Source organism: Penicillium hordei (assembly GCF_028827395.1).
Source record: "Penicillium hordei strain IBT 12815 chromosome Unknown utg000003l_segment0_segment0, whole genome shotgun sequence".
NCBI lineage: Eukaryota > Fungi > Ascomycota > Eurotiomycetes > Eurotiales > Aspergillaceae > Penicillium > Penicillium hordei.
Genome location: NW_026623144.1, coordinates 1,069,069 through 1,085,770, shown reverse-complemented (window position 1 = coordinate 1,085,770; position 16,702 = coordinate 1,069,069). Strand labels below are relative to the sequence as shown.

The 16,702-nt window shown below is 48.3% G+C and overlaps 8 protein-coding genes across 8 annotated transcripts; 4 read left to right on the top strand and 4 right to left on the bottom strand.

Annotated features, from left to right (window-relative positions):
- Nucleotides 1-114: 114 nt before the first annotated feature.
- Nucleotides 115-2,229, top strand: N7537_005647 (uncharacterized protein; the record flags this gene model as incomplete). Its single annotated transcript, XM_056896704.1, has 1 exon — nt 115-2,229. The coding sequence occupies one exon, from the start codon at nt 115-117 to the stop codon at nt 2,227-2,229; it is 2,115 nt and encodes a 704-aa protein (XP_056752489.1).
- A 219-nt stretch (nt 2,230-2,448) lies between these two features.
- On the bottom strand, nt 2,449-3,954 carry N7537_005646 (uncharacterized protein; the record flags this gene model as incomplete). Its single annotated transcript, XM_056896703.1, has 1 exon — nt 2,449-3,954. One exon carries the CDS (start codon nt 3,952-3,954, stop codon nt 2,449-2,451), a length of 1,506 nt encoding a protein of 501 aa, XP_056752488.1.
- Nucleotides 3,955-4,877: 923 nt separating this feature from the next.
- N7537_005645 (HpcH/HpaI aldolase family protein) lies at nt 4,878-5,678 on the top strand (the record flags this gene model as incomplete). Its single annotated transcript, XM_056896702.1, has 1 exon — nt 4,878-5,678. One exon carries the CDS (start codon nt 4,878-4,880, stop codon nt 5,676-5,678), a length of 801 nt encoding a protein of 266 aa, XP_056752487.1.
- A 560-nt stretch (nt 5,679-6,238) lies between these two features.
- Nucleotides 6,239-6,737, bottom strand: N7537_005644 (RidA family protein; the record flags this gene model as incomplete). Its single annotated transcript, XM_056896701.1, has 3 exons — nt 6,239-6,463; nt 6,533-6,606; nt 6,686-6,737. The coding sequence occupies 3 exons, from the start codon at nt 6,735-6,737 to the stop codon at nt 6,239-6,241; spliced, it is 351 nt and encodes a 116-aa protein (XP_056752486.1).
- An 806-nt stretch (nt 6,738-7,543) lies between these two features.
- Nucleotides 7,544-8,936, top strand: N7537_005643 (uncharacterized protein; the record flags this gene model as incomplete). Its single annotated transcript, XM_056896700.1, has 4 exons — nt 7,544-7,789; nt 7,855-7,980; nt 8,042-8,630; nt 8,692-8,936. The coding sequence occupies 4 exons, from the start codon at nt 7,544-7,546 to the stop codon at nt 8,934-8,936; spliced, it is 1,206 nt and encodes a 401-aa protein (XP_056752485.1).
- Nucleotides 8,937-10,588: 1,652 nt separating this feature from the next.
- Nucleotides 10,589-11,490, bottom strand: N7537_005642 (SDR family NAD(P)-dependent oxidoreductase; the record flags this gene model as incomplete). Its single annotated transcript, XM_056896699.1, has 3 exons — nt 10,589-10,860; nt 10,938-11,368; nt 11,435-11,490. The coding sequence occupies 3 exons, from the start codon at nt 11,488-11,490 to the stop codon at nt 10,589-10,591; spliced, it is 759 nt and encodes a 252-aa protein (XP_056752484.1).
- A 967-nt stretch (nt 11,491-12,457) lies between these two features.
- Nucleotides 12,458-14,044, top strand: N7537_005641 (wax synthase family protein; the record flags this gene model as incomplete). The annotated part of the gene is made up of 1 exon (XM_056896698.1): nt 12,458-14,044. The coding sequence occupies one exon, from the start codon at nt 12,458-12,460 to the stop codon at nt 14,042-14,044; it is 1,587 nt and encodes a 528-aa protein (XP_056752483.1).
- A 109-nt stretch (nt 14,045-14,153) lies between these two features.
- Nucleotides 14,154-16,528, bottom strand: N7537_005640 (RIX1/PELP1 family protein; the record flags this gene model as incomplete). Its single annotated transcript, XM_056896697.1, has 2 exons — nt 14,154-16,136; nt 16,196-16,528. 2 exons carry the CDS (start codon nt 16,526-16,528, stop codon nt 14,154-14,156), a joined length of 2,316 nt encoding a protein of 771 aa, XP_056752482.1.
- Between the last annotated feature and the right edge of the window lie 174 nt (nt 16,529-16,702).

Below are 16,702 nucleotides of genomic sequence, written 5' to 3'. Positions count from 1 at the left end.
CCCCGACACCTGCGTGGGGTATGTCCCGTCCCCCGGATTTTATCCGCTCCAAGGTTGTCGAGAGATTCCCACTGATGCATTGGCAGCCATATTTACCCCCTTTCGTTATGAATCATGTCAGTTTCGCAGATCAAAGTTATGCCGTCCTATCAGCCATTTCAATGTCTCGTCTGTCAAAGTCGATTTACTCGACATGAGAACCTCAAGCGACATTCAACACTACACTCCCGCTCTCAGGCTGAAGCTTCGCTTCCTTGTGACTTTTGCCACGCCACCTTCTCCCGTCCCGACTTGCGCAATCGCCACATGAAGAGGAAACATCCAGAGCATGAGCAGCACCGAGTGACGAAGAGGACACAGCGCCAACCAGTACCCAGACAAAACAGGCTGCCTTCTTCTGTATCGCCGACAGCGGTCTCACCTACAGGAAGCAATGGTGGCTTTCCATCTCCCAGATCTGTGCATTCGAGCCCAGGAGAGGAGACGAGGTTCGATAGTGATGCGGTCTGGCGCCCGGTGATACGGTATCAGCAGCAGCAGCAGCAATTTGACTGTGGCCACCCCACGGAAAACCCAAATATTGCTACGCCAAGGACCGGGGTAGCCAAGAAACAACCGACAAGAGACCTGTTACAACACCAATCCACGACGAGCGACTCCACTCTCATCGATCAGATTGTCCAGGACGCAACAGATCTAGAGCGGAGCTTACTATTAGGGACATCCTTCCTGAAGCCCACCAATCATCTTGATAACCAACTACATCCGATTATCACCTCAGAAGCCGAGCCACTCGATACAAGTCTAGCCGAGTACAGTTTCCACCACCCAATTTTGGATAGACTGTCGCCGAATGACATCCCTCGACTTCAAGACGATTGGGCCCCGACTGCCTTGCAAATCTCACGAGGCTGCAATTTATTTTTCACCTCAGTCTCCCATTTCCTCCCCTTCCTCCATTCCCCGACTTTTGATCCGACACAAGTTCCTCCTCATTTGGTCCTCAGTATACTTTGCCTCGCCTATCAATATGGCGAGGACCCAGAATGCGGGGACCAAGAAGGCTCAGGCGAAAGCTTTTCTATACGTTGCTTCCATAAAGCTCGAGCTCTCCTTGCTTATGACGAAGAAAGGCCGGACGCTTCAACAATGATCACCACACTGGTTCAATCATACTTACTCCTTCAAATCTGTGCCATGATGTACCTTTGTGGGGACAACTCAGCCTGCGGCCTCAAGATGCATTCGCATATCATCTCTCTGGCTCGCACTGGACGAATGACACAGCCAATGACTGTTGAGTTGGGTGCGACCGCAGATTTGGAGTCATTATGGCGGGAATTTGTTAAAGCCGAGTCACACAAACGGACACTTTTTGCAGTGCATCAAATCGACGCGCTCTGGTACCAATTCCTTTCCATTCCTCGCTCAATCTCACATCTGGAAATCAAGCATGAGATGCCATGCCCAGAAGACCAATGGTCATCATCCTCTGCTGCTGAATGGGCTCATCGTCAACTTGTTGCAAGAAATGCCGGTCCCTCAGTCACATACACCGATGCTGTTCGACGCTTCCTTTCTTCTGATGACGAAATCACCTCCATTCCGGCATTTGACCCATACGGCGCTATCAACATTGCCCAATTTCTGATCTCTAGCGCCCGAGAAATCTCAGGCTGGTCTACAATGACGGGGATGCTCAGTATGGAACGATTTGGGGCATTAAGATTGTCTCTCGTCGCACTCAGCCCGTTTATCTGCCCCGAAAACCATACAGCGCAAACAAAGCACGCGACTTCATGCGCTGCAACTTGGGAGACTGCCATGATTGAGCTGCAGATGTGGTCACCATCCCACACTGGCGGCATTGTGGAAGGAAGCATAGACGCTGTTCTCAGTCATTCAACATACCTTGGACCATCGCAGTTCCTGTGCGATACCAACACAGCTAAAGCTATACAACCACATGTCAACTGGTTCCTAAGATATCTGAATGAAACGGTCATACTGGACTCTGAAGCGCCGTGGGTCACCTTGTATGCGTATAAAGCCTTTTTGATTGCGTGGCAGCTAATAAATGCTGGCCTACCTGGTGCAATGGACGCCGTGGGCGTCCATGATGGTGACACTAAAGGAACTCTGATGTGGGCGAGAAAGGTCTTCCAGCGAAGACAGAAATGGCAGATTGGGAAACTCATCTTGTCGTGTTTGGATGAGTTAGATAAATGAATAACGGTCTTCTTGTGCTCTTACTATTTACGAATATGTGTCCTGTGCAAATATTTTGCCGAGGTTTGAACAATCCAATCATTCTCAACTATATTCCATTGTTATTTCCATTTCCCTAAGTTAAAATATACCATAACTATAACCATGTGACACGGGCCCATATGCTGAACCCAGCAATACATGAGTAACAAACAAAATACAAAACAACGTAGTTATTGATCAGTACATCTCGTAGCGCCAGTTGAGCTGTATCATTTCCTCCGTGACGCCACCCTTGATCACCTTGGCGATTTCCACGGGATCGCCAGAGTCCAAACGTTTGTTCTCGCGCAAGACGAGCCAGCGGTATGCAGTGATAGTGAATCCGAACAAGACAGCAGCACCCATAAGCGTGCCGAAGGCAGCATAGAAATGGGGCTCTCCAAAGTATAAGTATGAGGCCCAGATATTGGACGTACCACCGATGGCATTAACCAAAGCAGAGGCAGCCGCTCGCTTCGAGATGGGTCGCGCAAGATGCAGGTTGATGGTCTTGTAGAGGAGGAGCTGGGGACCGACGGAGGCGAAGGGCAGGATCATCATCGAGAAGTAGCGAGCGCCGACGTTGGTACTAGCAATAGGAATGATGTACATCGGGATCGAGATGGCAATGCAAAGGATGATGATTGGGTATGCGGTATTCTTTCGATCGGAGTAGAACATGAGGACATAGTAGACGAGACCGGCGAGGATATAGGGGGGTGCCGTGAGAAGCAAGCTGATCGTGCTGGTGAAGTTGAGCGAGGCCACGAGGGTGGGGAAGTAGTTGGCGATGGAGCCCTGTGTCTGGGATAGCATGTTGCAAATGATGAGCAGGACCAGCTTGGGGTCTCGGAGGGCTTTGGCAAACCCTTTCAACACGCTCTCATCTTCTGTGCCCTCGGCCGCACCAGCTTCGGACTCGATACGCCATACAGCGCAGTCGCGCTCAATCTGGGAAAGGATGCGGCTGTTGTGAGGGAATTCTGGCATGATGCAGGCGCAGATGATGCCAATACCGACAGTGGCACTGCCCTCGATAATGAATAACCACTTCCAGCCGCGGATGCCGTGGTGCCCATCAAGTTGAAGGATGGCTGCGGCGAAGAGACCACCGAAGGCATTACCAACTTGCTGGGCAATGTATAGCCCGGCAATACGCTTTCCTAGCTCTCTCTTTGTGTACCAGGCAGAGAGGTAATAGATGGCTCCGGGGAAGAAAACGGCTTCGGCGGCTCCGAGAATAGCTCGAACAGCGAGGAGTTGACCATATGTTGTGACCGCCGCTGTGCAAGCCGAGATAGCACCCCAGATTGTCACGGCACCACATATGTACATGCCTGGCCTGGATATCTTTGTAATGATGAGGTTGCTGGGAATTTGGAATGGCAGATAGCCGACAAATAGAATGGAAACAGCCGTGGCAAATTGCTCAGTAGACATGTTCAGATCTTCCATGATGCCCTGAAGTTTTGCAGCGCTCAAGTTTTGTCTATCAACGTAGTTGGCTATGTAGAGAAATCCAATTGTTGGGAGAACAAGGAGGTCAACCTTGCGGACGATCTTCTTTTTGAGGGCATCAAACTCATCGTCGCCGAGTGCACGAAGTGACTCTGGCATGCGGTTGTAGGCATCGACTTGCCCTTCTGCCGACGAGACATTGTCTTCAGCCAGGACAGAAACTTTCTTGTCCATAGGGAAAGACATGAGGAGGGAGTAGTGCTTGTGGTGCTTACCAAGACCACAGCGAGTATGAAAAATGGAGACTGTGTTGCAACAGAGAGTGTTGCAGGTTGCAGGCTGCAGGCTGGATCTTCGAGACGATAATAAACAATGGAGATTGTATTGCAACAGAGAGTGTTGCAGGTTGCAGGCTGGATCTTCGAGACGGTACTTGAGCTCCCCCTATATAGTTCAACCCAGTCTCTGCATTTGCCAACTTAGCGGAGAGTCATTACCAATATCCGACCTCGGGAGTCAACTGATGACCAGAACTCCTTTTGAAAGAATCTCGAGGCATTCATTGGTCGAGATTGGTTGAGATCCGGTCATTCGTAGATGATATGTGAGACGAGTAGATAGGCCTTGGAGATAGGAGTACGAATGGGCACCCAATGGTTATCTGTCCAATTAGAATCGATTACCCCGGATGCAGAGTTTGGTTGAAATCTGGGGTGCATCGAGCTAGGCTTGGGAGGAGCTCTCGCATGTCCCCGAGGTCGATAAGAAGTTTTTGGGAGGTGCAGGTGGGTTTTTCATTCGGAAGACAGTGGTGTTTAGTGGCCATCCAGATATAATCCATAATTGTGGAGACAAATCCCATACAATATCTGAGACTTTCAGGTGGGACGCTAATCTGGACTGTAAAGAGGCGATAAGCCACCCCGAGGTTTGCCACTAGTCTGCCCTAACTACATGTAAGAGCTCATGTTGACCATGTCTAAGCTCCTCATTTTTGGTCCACGTTTTTATATCTTCAGTCTAGATTAATGAGGGGGTTATGGATACGTAAACCAATAAATGATACTTAAACTAGCATCTTATCGACATCATTCGTCTTCTTACTCTCAAACTCCCAACAGACAGCCCCAAAAAAATCACCTCTACCTTCTAATACCTCTACCATCACAATGGCTTACCCTACCGCTCTCACAACCTCGATCGACAACTCTCGATTGAGGCTCCTGAACAAGATCAAGGCCGGCGAGTTCCCGCTCATGACTTTCATGGCCATCCCCTCCATCCGCCAAGCCCAGATCGTAGCCCTGACCGGTGTCGACGGTATCATCATTGACTGCGAGCATGGACATATTGGCGACGATGCCATGCATAACTCTGTCTCTGCCATCTCCGCCCTCGGCGTCTCCCCGGTAATCCGCATCCGTGGCCCCGCCCACGATATCCTCAAGCGCGCCCTTGATACCGGTGCCCATGGCATCATGGTTCCCCAGATCAACAATGCCGAAGAGGCAGAGCAAATTGTCGCTTCTTCCAAGTTCCCTCCCCAGGGTGTGCGAGGCCAGGGCTCAGCCTTCCCCGCAATCGGCCACGGCCTCACAACTCCTGAATACATGAAGTCCGCCAACGAGACCATCATCACTATGATTCAAATTGAGACCCGCGCTGGTGTCGAGAATGTCGATGCTATCTGCGCTGTGCCCGGTGTGGACCTTGTCTTTATTGGTCCCAACGATCTTGCCCAGTCTTTGCTTGGATACACCCCTGCTCGCGGCGATGAGCCTGAATTTGTTGCTGCTATTGATAAGATTATTGCTGCTGCCCGCAAACATGGAAAGTGGGCTGGCCGCATGGTCAACAATGGTACCGCAGCCAAGGAGGCTCGAGAGCTGTATGATACCGTCGCCATCACCGGTGACACAAAGGCGATTCAGAACTGGTACATGGCAGAGTTTGATATTGCTCGTTCATGAGAGGGCGGACAATTTTATGGCATATTATGATATAATTTCGTATATAAAATTTTAAATAGACAAATTAAGTTTCTACACTTCTTCACCTCTCTATATCAATTAAATCGAACTTCGAATTCGGAGAATCTCCGATCTAGCTACATGTCTTGGCTCAGACATAGGCTATCAAAGCCCACTAGTCCTTTTAATCCCTCGAAACATATGCCCTTGCTGTCTAATCGAGTTAGCCAAAAAATTGAGGAAAAGAAAAGGAAAATTATTAATCTGTACATACTCATTGCTTAAAGAAAACATTCCCTTATCTACTAGCTTGCTTGATTTTACAGACAGGAGCTTGGGTAATCTCACACAACACGTAAGTGTTTCAACTTTTAGTAGTACATACGCGCTTACATACATAATTAAGGTCATATCGGTCATGTCTAGTTAGATACCAGTTAACAATTGCGTAGTATATTGCATACCCTACTCTACATCATATGGCAAACTTCGAGCTCTATTCAAAAAAAGAAACATTTTAATTTTCGTCTATATTCTAGCCATTTTCGTAATATCATAATTCAAACTTGCGCAATACACTCGATCTCAATGACGGTGCCATTTCCAGGGGCAACCGCCTGAAGACATGAGCGTGAAGGCATGGGCTGTGGGAGGAAATCGATGTAGACTTCGTTCATAGCGGCGAAATCCTTCATATCGGCGAGGTAGACATTGTACTTGACGACCTGCTCAAGGGAAGAGCCGGAAAGCTCGAGGACCTCCTTTAGGTTTTGCAGAACGGTTCTCTGTGTGATAGCAACAGAGAGTCAGACAATGCCTTAGTACCCGATAACTGCTTGTGCAATTGAACTTACAGTAGCCTGCTTAATCTCTCCTGTGGCAGTCTGACCTGCGCAAAAGACGAGCCCGGGGACCTTGACGGCAGGGCCTGAATAGCTTCGTTAGTACCTTTTTTTCCTTGTTTATTCTTCAAGTGAATGCAAGGTGTTTTGCATGCAGATACTCACAGTTGTGAGGCTTGGTAGGGAACTTCTCGCTGGAGATGAGTTGACGAGACATCTTGTTTGGTGATTTTGAAGAGTGTTGTAGTTTTGTGATGGTATAATTTCAGGAGTGTGTCGAGACGTTTGGAATTCAGAAGTACTAGAAAATGAGCTTGTTTAAATTGCTCAAGCTACCCCTCATACCTCTCTATCCGAGGCATCTTGCCAATCAAGAAGAGGGGCAATTCTCATTATCGCGGTGGAGGAGCAGTATATTTTTGATACTAGTCTATTCGATATCACTCTTCCAGGGGATATGGCGGGAGGAGTGGGAGGGAGGAGTGGGAGGAGTGAGAAATGGGAGGAGCACATCAATTTGGGTAGATTATTGCGGCCATATTCCTTAAAACTTCTATCAGCGTGTAAACCTACAGTTTGTAATTTAAATTGACCATGTGGCCGCAATCACGACCCGTATACACCTCCAATTCCCTTATCGTTTATGCTTAGGTTCAACGTCCATAGATACGGCTAAGGCAGAGGAGCTCCCCGAGGTCCTGTTTATGATAACAAAAATGAGAGACGAGCTGAACCATCGGGAAAATGTGGGGAATTGCAACAGGGAGCATCCAACATTACGATTATCACGCCAAAATCATAGTGGCGCACTAGCTGTGGTCGATAATCCTCCTGCTCTCATCGCATCTAATCTTACTGAATGAAGCATGCCATACTTCCCTCCCCGGATATCGGATATACCGATAGGGTTCATGTCTCATCATTGGATTAGTATATAAAGATGTAGAACTCGATCAGATAATCTTCCTTGTATTGTCTTCAGCGTCGATCACAATACTGAATATTCTTTGCGCATATATCACCATGCCACTTTCTGCTCCTTTCAATCCTCCTGCGGCTGACCTGCCTGGCAAGCCTTTTGTCCCAACATGGGTTCCCCCACCGGTCACTCAGCAGAAGGAGAACTTTGCCGAGCTTAGCTCCATTGACCTTTCTTTGTTGGACTCGGATGACCCTGCCGTTGTTGACAAACTTGTCCAGCAGGTCAAGAGCGCCATTCGTGATGATGGATTCCTTTTCCTCGAAAACTACGGAGTTTCCCTAGAGCAGGTAAGCCTTGGTTCTGAAGCCAAATTCTAAGACCGACGTTGCTGATAACGTATCTTTTTCAATAGCTCCACCGTCAGTTCTCTCTTGCACAATATCTATACCAGAACATTAGCGAAGAGGACAAGCAGCGCCTTTTGTTCGATCCTGAAACTGGTGTTTGGTCTGGTTACAAACACCCTTACGGATTCAAGGTAAGAGAATCTCTCTCATGCATCGACCAACCCTCTACTTACTCTTCCCTTTTGTGATTAGCGTGAACGCGGACCCGAAGATGGCATCGAGCAATTCAACTGGTACAAGCCCGACTGGAACGACATCAACCGTGTACCTAAATGTCTGCACCCCTTTATGGACGAGATCGAAGAGTTCTCCAACTATCTGACGAAGTCCGTCAACCGTCGCCTCCTTACTCTCTTCTCTCGCGTCCTCGAGTTGTCCGACGACTATCTCTGGGATAATGTCCAATCACACGGTTGTCCAACTGGTGAGGGTTACTTCCGCCATGCGCTTTTCCGCCCCGTCCAGAAGAAGACTGAGAAGGCATCCAAGGGCCTGCGCATGCACGGTCACACTGACTTCGGTCTGACAACATTGCTCTTCTCTGTCCCCATCTCGTGTCTCCAGATCTGGGGCCGTGATGAAAAGTGGTACTACGTACCCTACAAGCCCGGTGCGCTTGTTATTAACATCGGTGACACCCTGGAGATTGTTTCTGGTGGCCATTTCAAGGCTACTCGTCACCGTGTTTACAAGCCTCCTGTCGATCAGTTGAAGGAGGAGCGTCTCTCTCTGGTTCTCTTCAACAGTTCTGTTGGTGATTTGCGTATGGGTCCCGCAACAGGTTAGTAGATTGAGCGCACATTGGTTAATCACAAGAACCACGCTAACGCCGTCCTTTATAGCATCTCCTCTTATTCAACGAGTGGGCTGCGTTGAGGAACAGGGCGTCTACAAGGAGTTCAAGAGTCTCACATCCCAAGGAAAGCTTGTGCCTACCAACCGTCAATGGCGCGAAATTCAGATCGCTACTGCTACGGATCCCACGGATCAAGAGCGGAACAGAGTTGGTGCTGACCAGGTTCTCATTGATGGTAAGATTATGCACCAACGAGAGTACATGGGTGTCAAGGTTGTACTGCCAGTTTGAAGGTATAATGCAAGCAATGGTTGGAAGTGTTTGTTGTTTCGATTTACCCCTGGTTTTTCTGTATGGTTTATACCAACAGATTGTATGAAAGTTCCAGATATATGTAGCGTTTCAATTTGATACTTGTTATATTTATACATTCTACGTATGTAATGTGCAGTACTAAAAGGTCCGTGCTTTAGAATGCATTTACCTTTTCTTCTTCGATTACCGCTTATTTTAGTACCAAATGAGTGTATAGACGACTAGTGGGTTTATTTGTTAGGGTTGATGGAGGACGGGATTTCCGTCCTTCCTTTTGACGTTTCGGCATTTTAACTGATGCTGGTTGTGAAGTTGTGGAGGAAAACAAAACAAAACAAACAAAAGTGTCAAGTAACTTCTGACCCCCATGTATCGAAACGCAACAATAATGTAAGTTTGACAACGCAAAGTAGGTTTCACTCCGGCCTAGGTAGCGCACCAATCCTCTTTAATAGGAAGTTTGTTGGATTTTCCTTGGTCCCTTTGTTGTAGTGCGCCTTGATAATGCACTCAGTGTCGTCCACAGTTTGGTTCTTCTCTCCACGTAGTACCACGTAGATAGAGATCCACCTCGCCCCAAGCTAGAAACCCTGAGCCTGAATAGCCTGGTGACCTCACGATCTCTCCCACACGGCATCCTGTTGCTGCCTGGATGACCACACCGAGGAAGGCAATTGAATCCGTCCATCGCCACGTCTTTCGGAGTGCCGCGTCCATCCATACAATTGACATGTCTTGCAATCTTGCAATGTTCGAAACCTGACCCATTGCCGCTCTCAGTAGTTGTTTGTTGTGAGCTTTCCATTAGTGACTTGTTGGTTCAGCCACTCATAGAACCGGGCAAAGTTCCACTGTGTATAGTGGAACCCAGAAACAATGAACCGGAGTATGTGGTTGTGGATTGAGAGGGTCGTTGATTTGGAGATAATACCCGAGGTATGTGACTTTGGTTTTGTGATGGTTGCCACGGCTGCAACGAACTCGAGAATGTCATCAACAGTGGCGGGATTCGAGATCACCCTTCTCCGAACTGTCCAGTCGGTCCATAAAGTTTGAACCCGACTCCGGTATCTGATGACTTCAGGGGTTCCTGACTTGAGGACTAGGTCCTTGATTTCCCGTTCAGTTGGAGGATTCCGGGCCCAACCCCTCCCATGTGCAATGTGGACCCGGAGTGTTGAGGAAGGAAGAAAGATGATGAGAGAGAAGTGGGAGGGGAAGGGATATTTATACCGAAAAGGAAGGCGTCTGATCCCGCGGGAAGGTACCTACCCAGGTACTCAAAATTCAAAGGTTATATATAGGAAAGTCTCTTGCACCAAGTATGCTTTTTTTACCACCTTCGTATACATCCAAAAAAGACCACCAAAAAAGACCATCAAAAAGACCATCAAAAAGACCATCAAAAAGACCATCAAAAAGACCATCAAAAAACATGACCAGGCCGCATAAGCGGTCGACTATTCTTATGAATCTTCAATGTTCGGGTCTATTGACCACCACAAAGGTCTGTATCAACCTTTTCTATATATATATATATATATATTTCATTATTCACGGAGTACAGAAATCAGCAGCGCTGTTTAGGTTGAAAAATGTGTAAATAAAATTGTCCCTAATTCTAGAACCTATTTCAACCCTCCGGCTAGGAGGAGACTTTGGCCTGTCATGTACCCAGTCCTCACTAGCATAGTGACAACGTTCGCTGTTTCTTCTGGAGTTCCTAACCGCTTCAGAGGAATACTCTCCACCACTTCGGGGAATGCCGCGGCAGAGGAAAGCATGCCTGTATCACCGATCATAGCTGGGGCGACGTCATTGACACTAATGTTGTACTCTGCCAGTCGTGTTGATAGGTTCTTCATCATGCCGGTAAGACCGCCCTTGGATGCTGCATAGTCTAGAATGGGGAATTGAATCAGCAATTGCCTTTAAAGAATAAGAGGTTAATGGATAAAGGGTAGTGTATTGACTTACGACAACCGTTAATTCCTCCGCCTTGAGCGGCGATGGAGGACATGAAGATGATCCGTCCCCACTTCTGGGCCGTCATGTGCTCTACCACACCTTTCACAAGTATGAAGGCAGCGCGGAGGTTGATGTTCATAGTGTAATCAAACTCCTCGAGCGATATATCTGACACGTCGGGAATTCGCTTGCCATATCCGGCGTTTGATATAAGAATATCCGGTCGTTGGCCATGCTCAACATCAATTTGTTGAAACATAGCCTGGATTTGATCGCTAGACGCAACATCAACCTGGTGGATTGAAATGCGAAGCTTCTGTGTTGGATTCTTGGAGTGTATATCTGCGACAATGTTGTTCAAGGATGTTAAATTGGTCGAGTAAGTCAAGGCGAGATGAACCCCATGTTGTGCAAGTTGGTGTGCGCAAGCTGCACCAATCCTGAAGTCGAAGAATTGACGTGGATTAGCTTCATGTCCTTGTACAAACGGTCGGCGTTATGCTTACCCTCCCGATGCGCCGGTTATTACAGCCAGTTTACCTCGAATGTCGTTAAAGGCCATTTTTGCGAATATATAAAGTGGAAGTATACTGATCCGACAGGGACATTGAAGACAACATAGAAGATATTGAATATCATGGGACCCCAATATTACCCAATATTACCCGGCAGGCGTGGAATACTCCCCGTTATCGAAAGCCGTCCCTAGCAATTAGGCTGCAGGTCCTCGATTGCCACGCTAAATACCCGTGGAACGAGTACAACATATATTTCATGGTAAGAAAAGTGGGTATAGTGGGTTCATCAATGAAGGAGCTCCTCCCAACGGTTTCAACGGCATAGATCAACAGCCCTAAAGATAGATAGGGACGAAGCTATTCAAAGTCAGGCTTGTTATCTGTCTGACGCTGTTAATCTTGGGTTCTGCATTCATTCTCCAGTCTTTTCTCTTTTTCAAAGATAGTCGCGTCCATGGTGTTGTAGTAAGGGGAATGCGGTTGGAGTTATTTACATAACTTTACCACTAGGCCAAAAAGGTGCACACCTCCTTAGTCATAAGTTTCTACATCCCCATAGTTAACTAGCCCCACCCAGCTTACCGTGATAATAAAATTATACCGCCTGCCTAAAGAGGTTGACCCAGACCATACTAGATTTGAATTCACGGAGGTTTCTGACTGGCAGTATAGTATAATCATAATGGTGTGGGGCTAAGGGTGTAAAAGGTATTGTCCACTGACTATATTTCTTGTGCCGACATTGGATTGTGGCCTGAGGCATTAACACCCATTACTTCGAGACACGTGATGATATATATCCTTTTTTTTGGGGTGACAAACATCACCTATATGTTCATGCTATATTGTCCAACATAAATTCAGTCAATTATTCAGTTCATCACCAAAGATTGTTCAAGAGCATTCGCCCATGAAAAGCCTTGATTCTTTAAGTATCGAGTCGGTCATTTTTAGCGCATCCCCAAGTACTCCGTACTACTGAGGCATTACAGTGGCACCTCCGTGTACCACATGGCCGATCCCCGCTATGGCTCCTACAGGGATCTAGCCAAAAACTATGAGAAGCAGCTAGATACCCTATTGGAACAGGGGATCTTCAAGCCGATTTTCCTATATCATGTTGTCATCCTTCACATTCTACCTTTGATAGGTCTGGTCATTCCTCGCAGCAGGGGCGGTCAATATGTTCGAAAGAGCCTTTTCGTCCTCTGTATTGCAATTGCAATTGAAATCTTACAAAACCGACGGGCAATCATCGGCGGAAATGGCTATATGCTTGGCCTGATTACCGCGTGGTGGTTAGTATGGAATACCACGTTGTTTGTGTTTACAGACCTTGAACATCATTTCAAGCGTATTGAACGGAAACCCGTCGATATAAAGTCTCAAAATGACCCCAGTATTGAACCTAGTACTGTCACAAAGTCACCCGACTCGAACAATCCAACATGCACACAGCGGGACAGCAACCTTTTTGTTTGGCGCTCATATCCTGATAAATTCTGGCATCGTCTTGAATGGTCCGCTGGACTGCTCTTCAACCTGAGGGGACCAGAATGGAACTGGCGGGCTTCCCATCTGGGCCCTCTTCCACGGCCAATTCATGACCAATTGCATTCAGGATTCATGGATAGAATCAACGCGCATGAACTCTCTACCTATCCCAGCGGCAAACACCGCCTACAGGCTGCCTTTCGGAAGTTTTTCATTTCTTATATTATACTTGACATTTTGAAAGTCATAATCCTGATGCCGGATCCCTACTTCCGAGGCCTCAGTTCAGCCGATTCACTGGCACCGTTTCCTCTCTTCTACTTCACAAATCTCACATTGCATCCTGCCATGGCCCAGCTCTGCCACCGTTTATACAGCGCCATAAGTGTGTATTTTGCTCTCGAGTTTGTGACCTCACTGAACCCAATCTTCTTCCTGGGGCTATCTCTCGCATTCCCCAACGGCGCTAAGAAGCTGACCGCTGCTCCGCTGGGTGCTCCGTGGCTATATTCCGATGCATTCGGGCCATTCTTCATCCCGGTCCTTGATGAAGGATTGGCAGGCTGTTGGGGTCGTTGGTGGCACCAAATTTTCCGCTACGGGTTTGTAGCTTCAGCACGCTGGATCTTATCCATATTTCCAGCCGGCTTAGGTTCCCATCTGCAAGTTCGTCGTGTTACTTACGTGATGGTGGCGTTCTGTCTTAGCGGCTTTGTCCATGCCTGTGGAAGCCATACCCAGATTGCAAATACATCCCCCGTGTCTGGGACATTCCTATTTTTCGCTTTGCAGGGTGTTGCAATTATGGCAGAGCAGTTTTTCAAGACGTCCATCCTTCCAAAATTACCTTTTGCTGGTACGCCGAGATGGCTAAGACGAACAGCAAACTTTGTGTTTGTATTCAGTTGGTTGATGGTCTCGGGTGGTCTCGTCGCGGATGACTTTGCGAAGGGTGGCCTATGGTTGATGGAGCCTGTTCCAATTAGTCCACTTCGTGCATTGGGATTTGGGCTACAGGGCCAAGGTTGGTGGTGCTGGAATGAGCCCTGGTTCGGGTACTGGAGTGACGGTACATACTGGGGGAGTGGCATACGGGTGTTATAGAATTAATAGATCCGGAATTTCATGTTACTTTCAAGATCCTTGGAAGTCATTGCACGTGCAGGAAATAAATTACATGATCGACTGTTTATAAGACCTATAATTACATCGTCTAGCCTTCCATTGTGACATCGTCATCCTCTTCATCGGTGTCAGAATCGATATTCAAAGTGGGCAATTCATCATCGCTATCATCGACAGCCTCCTCTGGAGCCTGCGAGGTCAAGGTCGTAGATGTGGTGGACACCTGGGTTGAAAGTTTCGGGGCCTCAGTCTTGGTTATAGTAGGAGCTGGCTGAGAGAAAGGCTGTTGACTCGAGGTGGTTGGGATAATTTCGTCGAATCGCGCCTTCTTAATCTGAACATCCTGCTTCTGGGATGCTGGCTCCTCAGCTGTGGGTTCCTCGGTGTAGGTCCGCTTGTGGAAAGTAGGCACCGGAGTTGCGGCCTTTGAAGGGTCTGCCTTAGGTACTTGCAGGGGCACCGACACTGGCTGCTTCAGAAATTCGGCAGTCTTTGGGGCGGCGTTGTATGAATCATCGGCCATGTCCTCATCTTCTGCTTCTTCGTCTTCATCGACATAGGCGTCAAGCTCGGGGGCGGTCATCAGGACTGGCATCCTCGGACGGACCAGAGCCTCCACCTCCATCTGATCAGCGTAAGGTCTAGCCAAGAATGGAATTATGCTCGAGCCTGCTCCACGGCCCTTGACTGCCGGAACAGGGTTGAGTACGCTAGCAAACATCGCATCCTTGTCTGATGTCAAGATAATGGAGCGATCCATTTCAGTCCTGATGGAGGGCGGAACAAGCTCAGCGGGGATAGAAAGGAACACGGCTTGCAAAAGTCCGGATGCATTCTGCTGGATATCCAAAAACGGAGAGACCGCTTGTGCCTGGCGGGATTTCTGGAGATCAGGGTTCAAAAAGGCGTCCGCATTGACTGTCCCTTGTCCGCCCTTTGACTTTGCTTTAGAGTCAGAGCCTGAATTTCCCGTGGAGCTGGAATCCCCAGTCGGCGGCAATATATCATTGCAGCAAGAGCGTAGGACGTTGGTCAAAGACACCACGCTCTGTTTCGTCATCGCAGGTCCGTTCACCGGCACCAGAGAACGAAGCAAACCATAGACTGCCGAGCGCAGGTCTCTATTGAAGCTTTCGCCCTTAAAAGTCCAGACAGCCTGCTCTAGGATAGTCTGCGTTACTGAGGTTGCGCTGGTCGCCAAGATACCGACAACGTTGGAAAGCAAGCCCATGCATGCAATGTGAACGCGAGGTAGCTCCATCCAAAGTGCCTCTCGCTCGTCTCGGCTAATTTCCTGGTTGAACTGAATGCCAGATTGAGAGGATGTGGCGCCATTGGGAGGAACAGTGACGGAAGTAAGTCGGGAGGTGAGATCGAGGATAGAGCCAATCGGAAGGGCAACTGCAGCTGCAGATGGCATCGAGATGAAATCAGAGAGGATCTGCAGAAGTGCAATCAACCTATCCACACCTGAGTGCAGCCCGCTCCAGCCTGGAAGTCCAAGACCATCCGGGCCCCCGTCACCCATTTCTTGGCTATAGTTTGGCCGTGTGTGCACCAGAGCCGCATCGACAGACTCCCACTGTTCTACAACGGCCCGGAAAACGTGGTCTGTGGTTCGGTGGATGGACAAAATCGTCGACTTGCAATCATCTTTCCATCCAGAACCCGCCTGGTCCTTGGGTGCGCACTTGTGGAGAGAGACAAGCAGCTGCTCTGCCGCGTCGATCACATGCCCCGGGAAATACGCAGGCGAAGAAGAGCCAATTACTTCAGCGAGAAGAGTTCGGAGCTGGGCACCAAACGGACGGAATATGGTAATATGCCTTGGGATCAATTCCAGCAAGGCGTGCAGCACAATTTCCATGAATGGGGTGTTGGGCTTCGGCTTTCGGATTGAACCCGAGGGAGTCTTCGTGATGGTAGAGACCAAATTCAAGGCAGCGGTAATAAATCCCGGAAGCTGCGGGGTTGTGATCTCACGGACAAGTGTTGGGTACTGGTATGTGAGGTGGAAAATACGAGTTAGTGTGATGATACACATCTTTCTCGTGGAAATTGGATCGGGTTTCTAGAAATGCATAAGTCAACGGAGTAAGCATAGATAACGGAGTTCAAATTAATCCATACTGCGAGAATGCTGATCAAGCTGCGAACAATAGGCTCGTAGCCGCGCAGGATTTCCCATTGACCGGCCTCAACTGTAGCTTTCACCAGAATAACGGCGGTCCATCTTCCCTCTACACTGCGGTCCTGCAACAGACTTGCCAGTCTAGTCTTCAATTTATGGATCTGGGCAGCATTATCGGAGTCCGATTTGCCAGATTTCTGGGTTTGAGGGGCAGAGAGCAGCTCAGCGCAATCGCTCAATGAAGTCGCAAGGAACGAAGCTATCGTGGGTAATTGCTCGACCGGAGTGGTTATCAGGCGATGCGTGACGGCGCGCAAAGTAGTAGAGGACATGGCGATTGGAACAGACCTATAATAACAGGTCTCGATTCGAAAATCCGTCCAATTGATAGAAAAATGAGTGCAGACAACCGGTGAGAGTCTTATCGATAACTTTTTTTTTCATCAAAAAGCTCGGACCAACACCAACCGTCGGTGTTAAATTACCGTCACGTATGTAATCGCTCT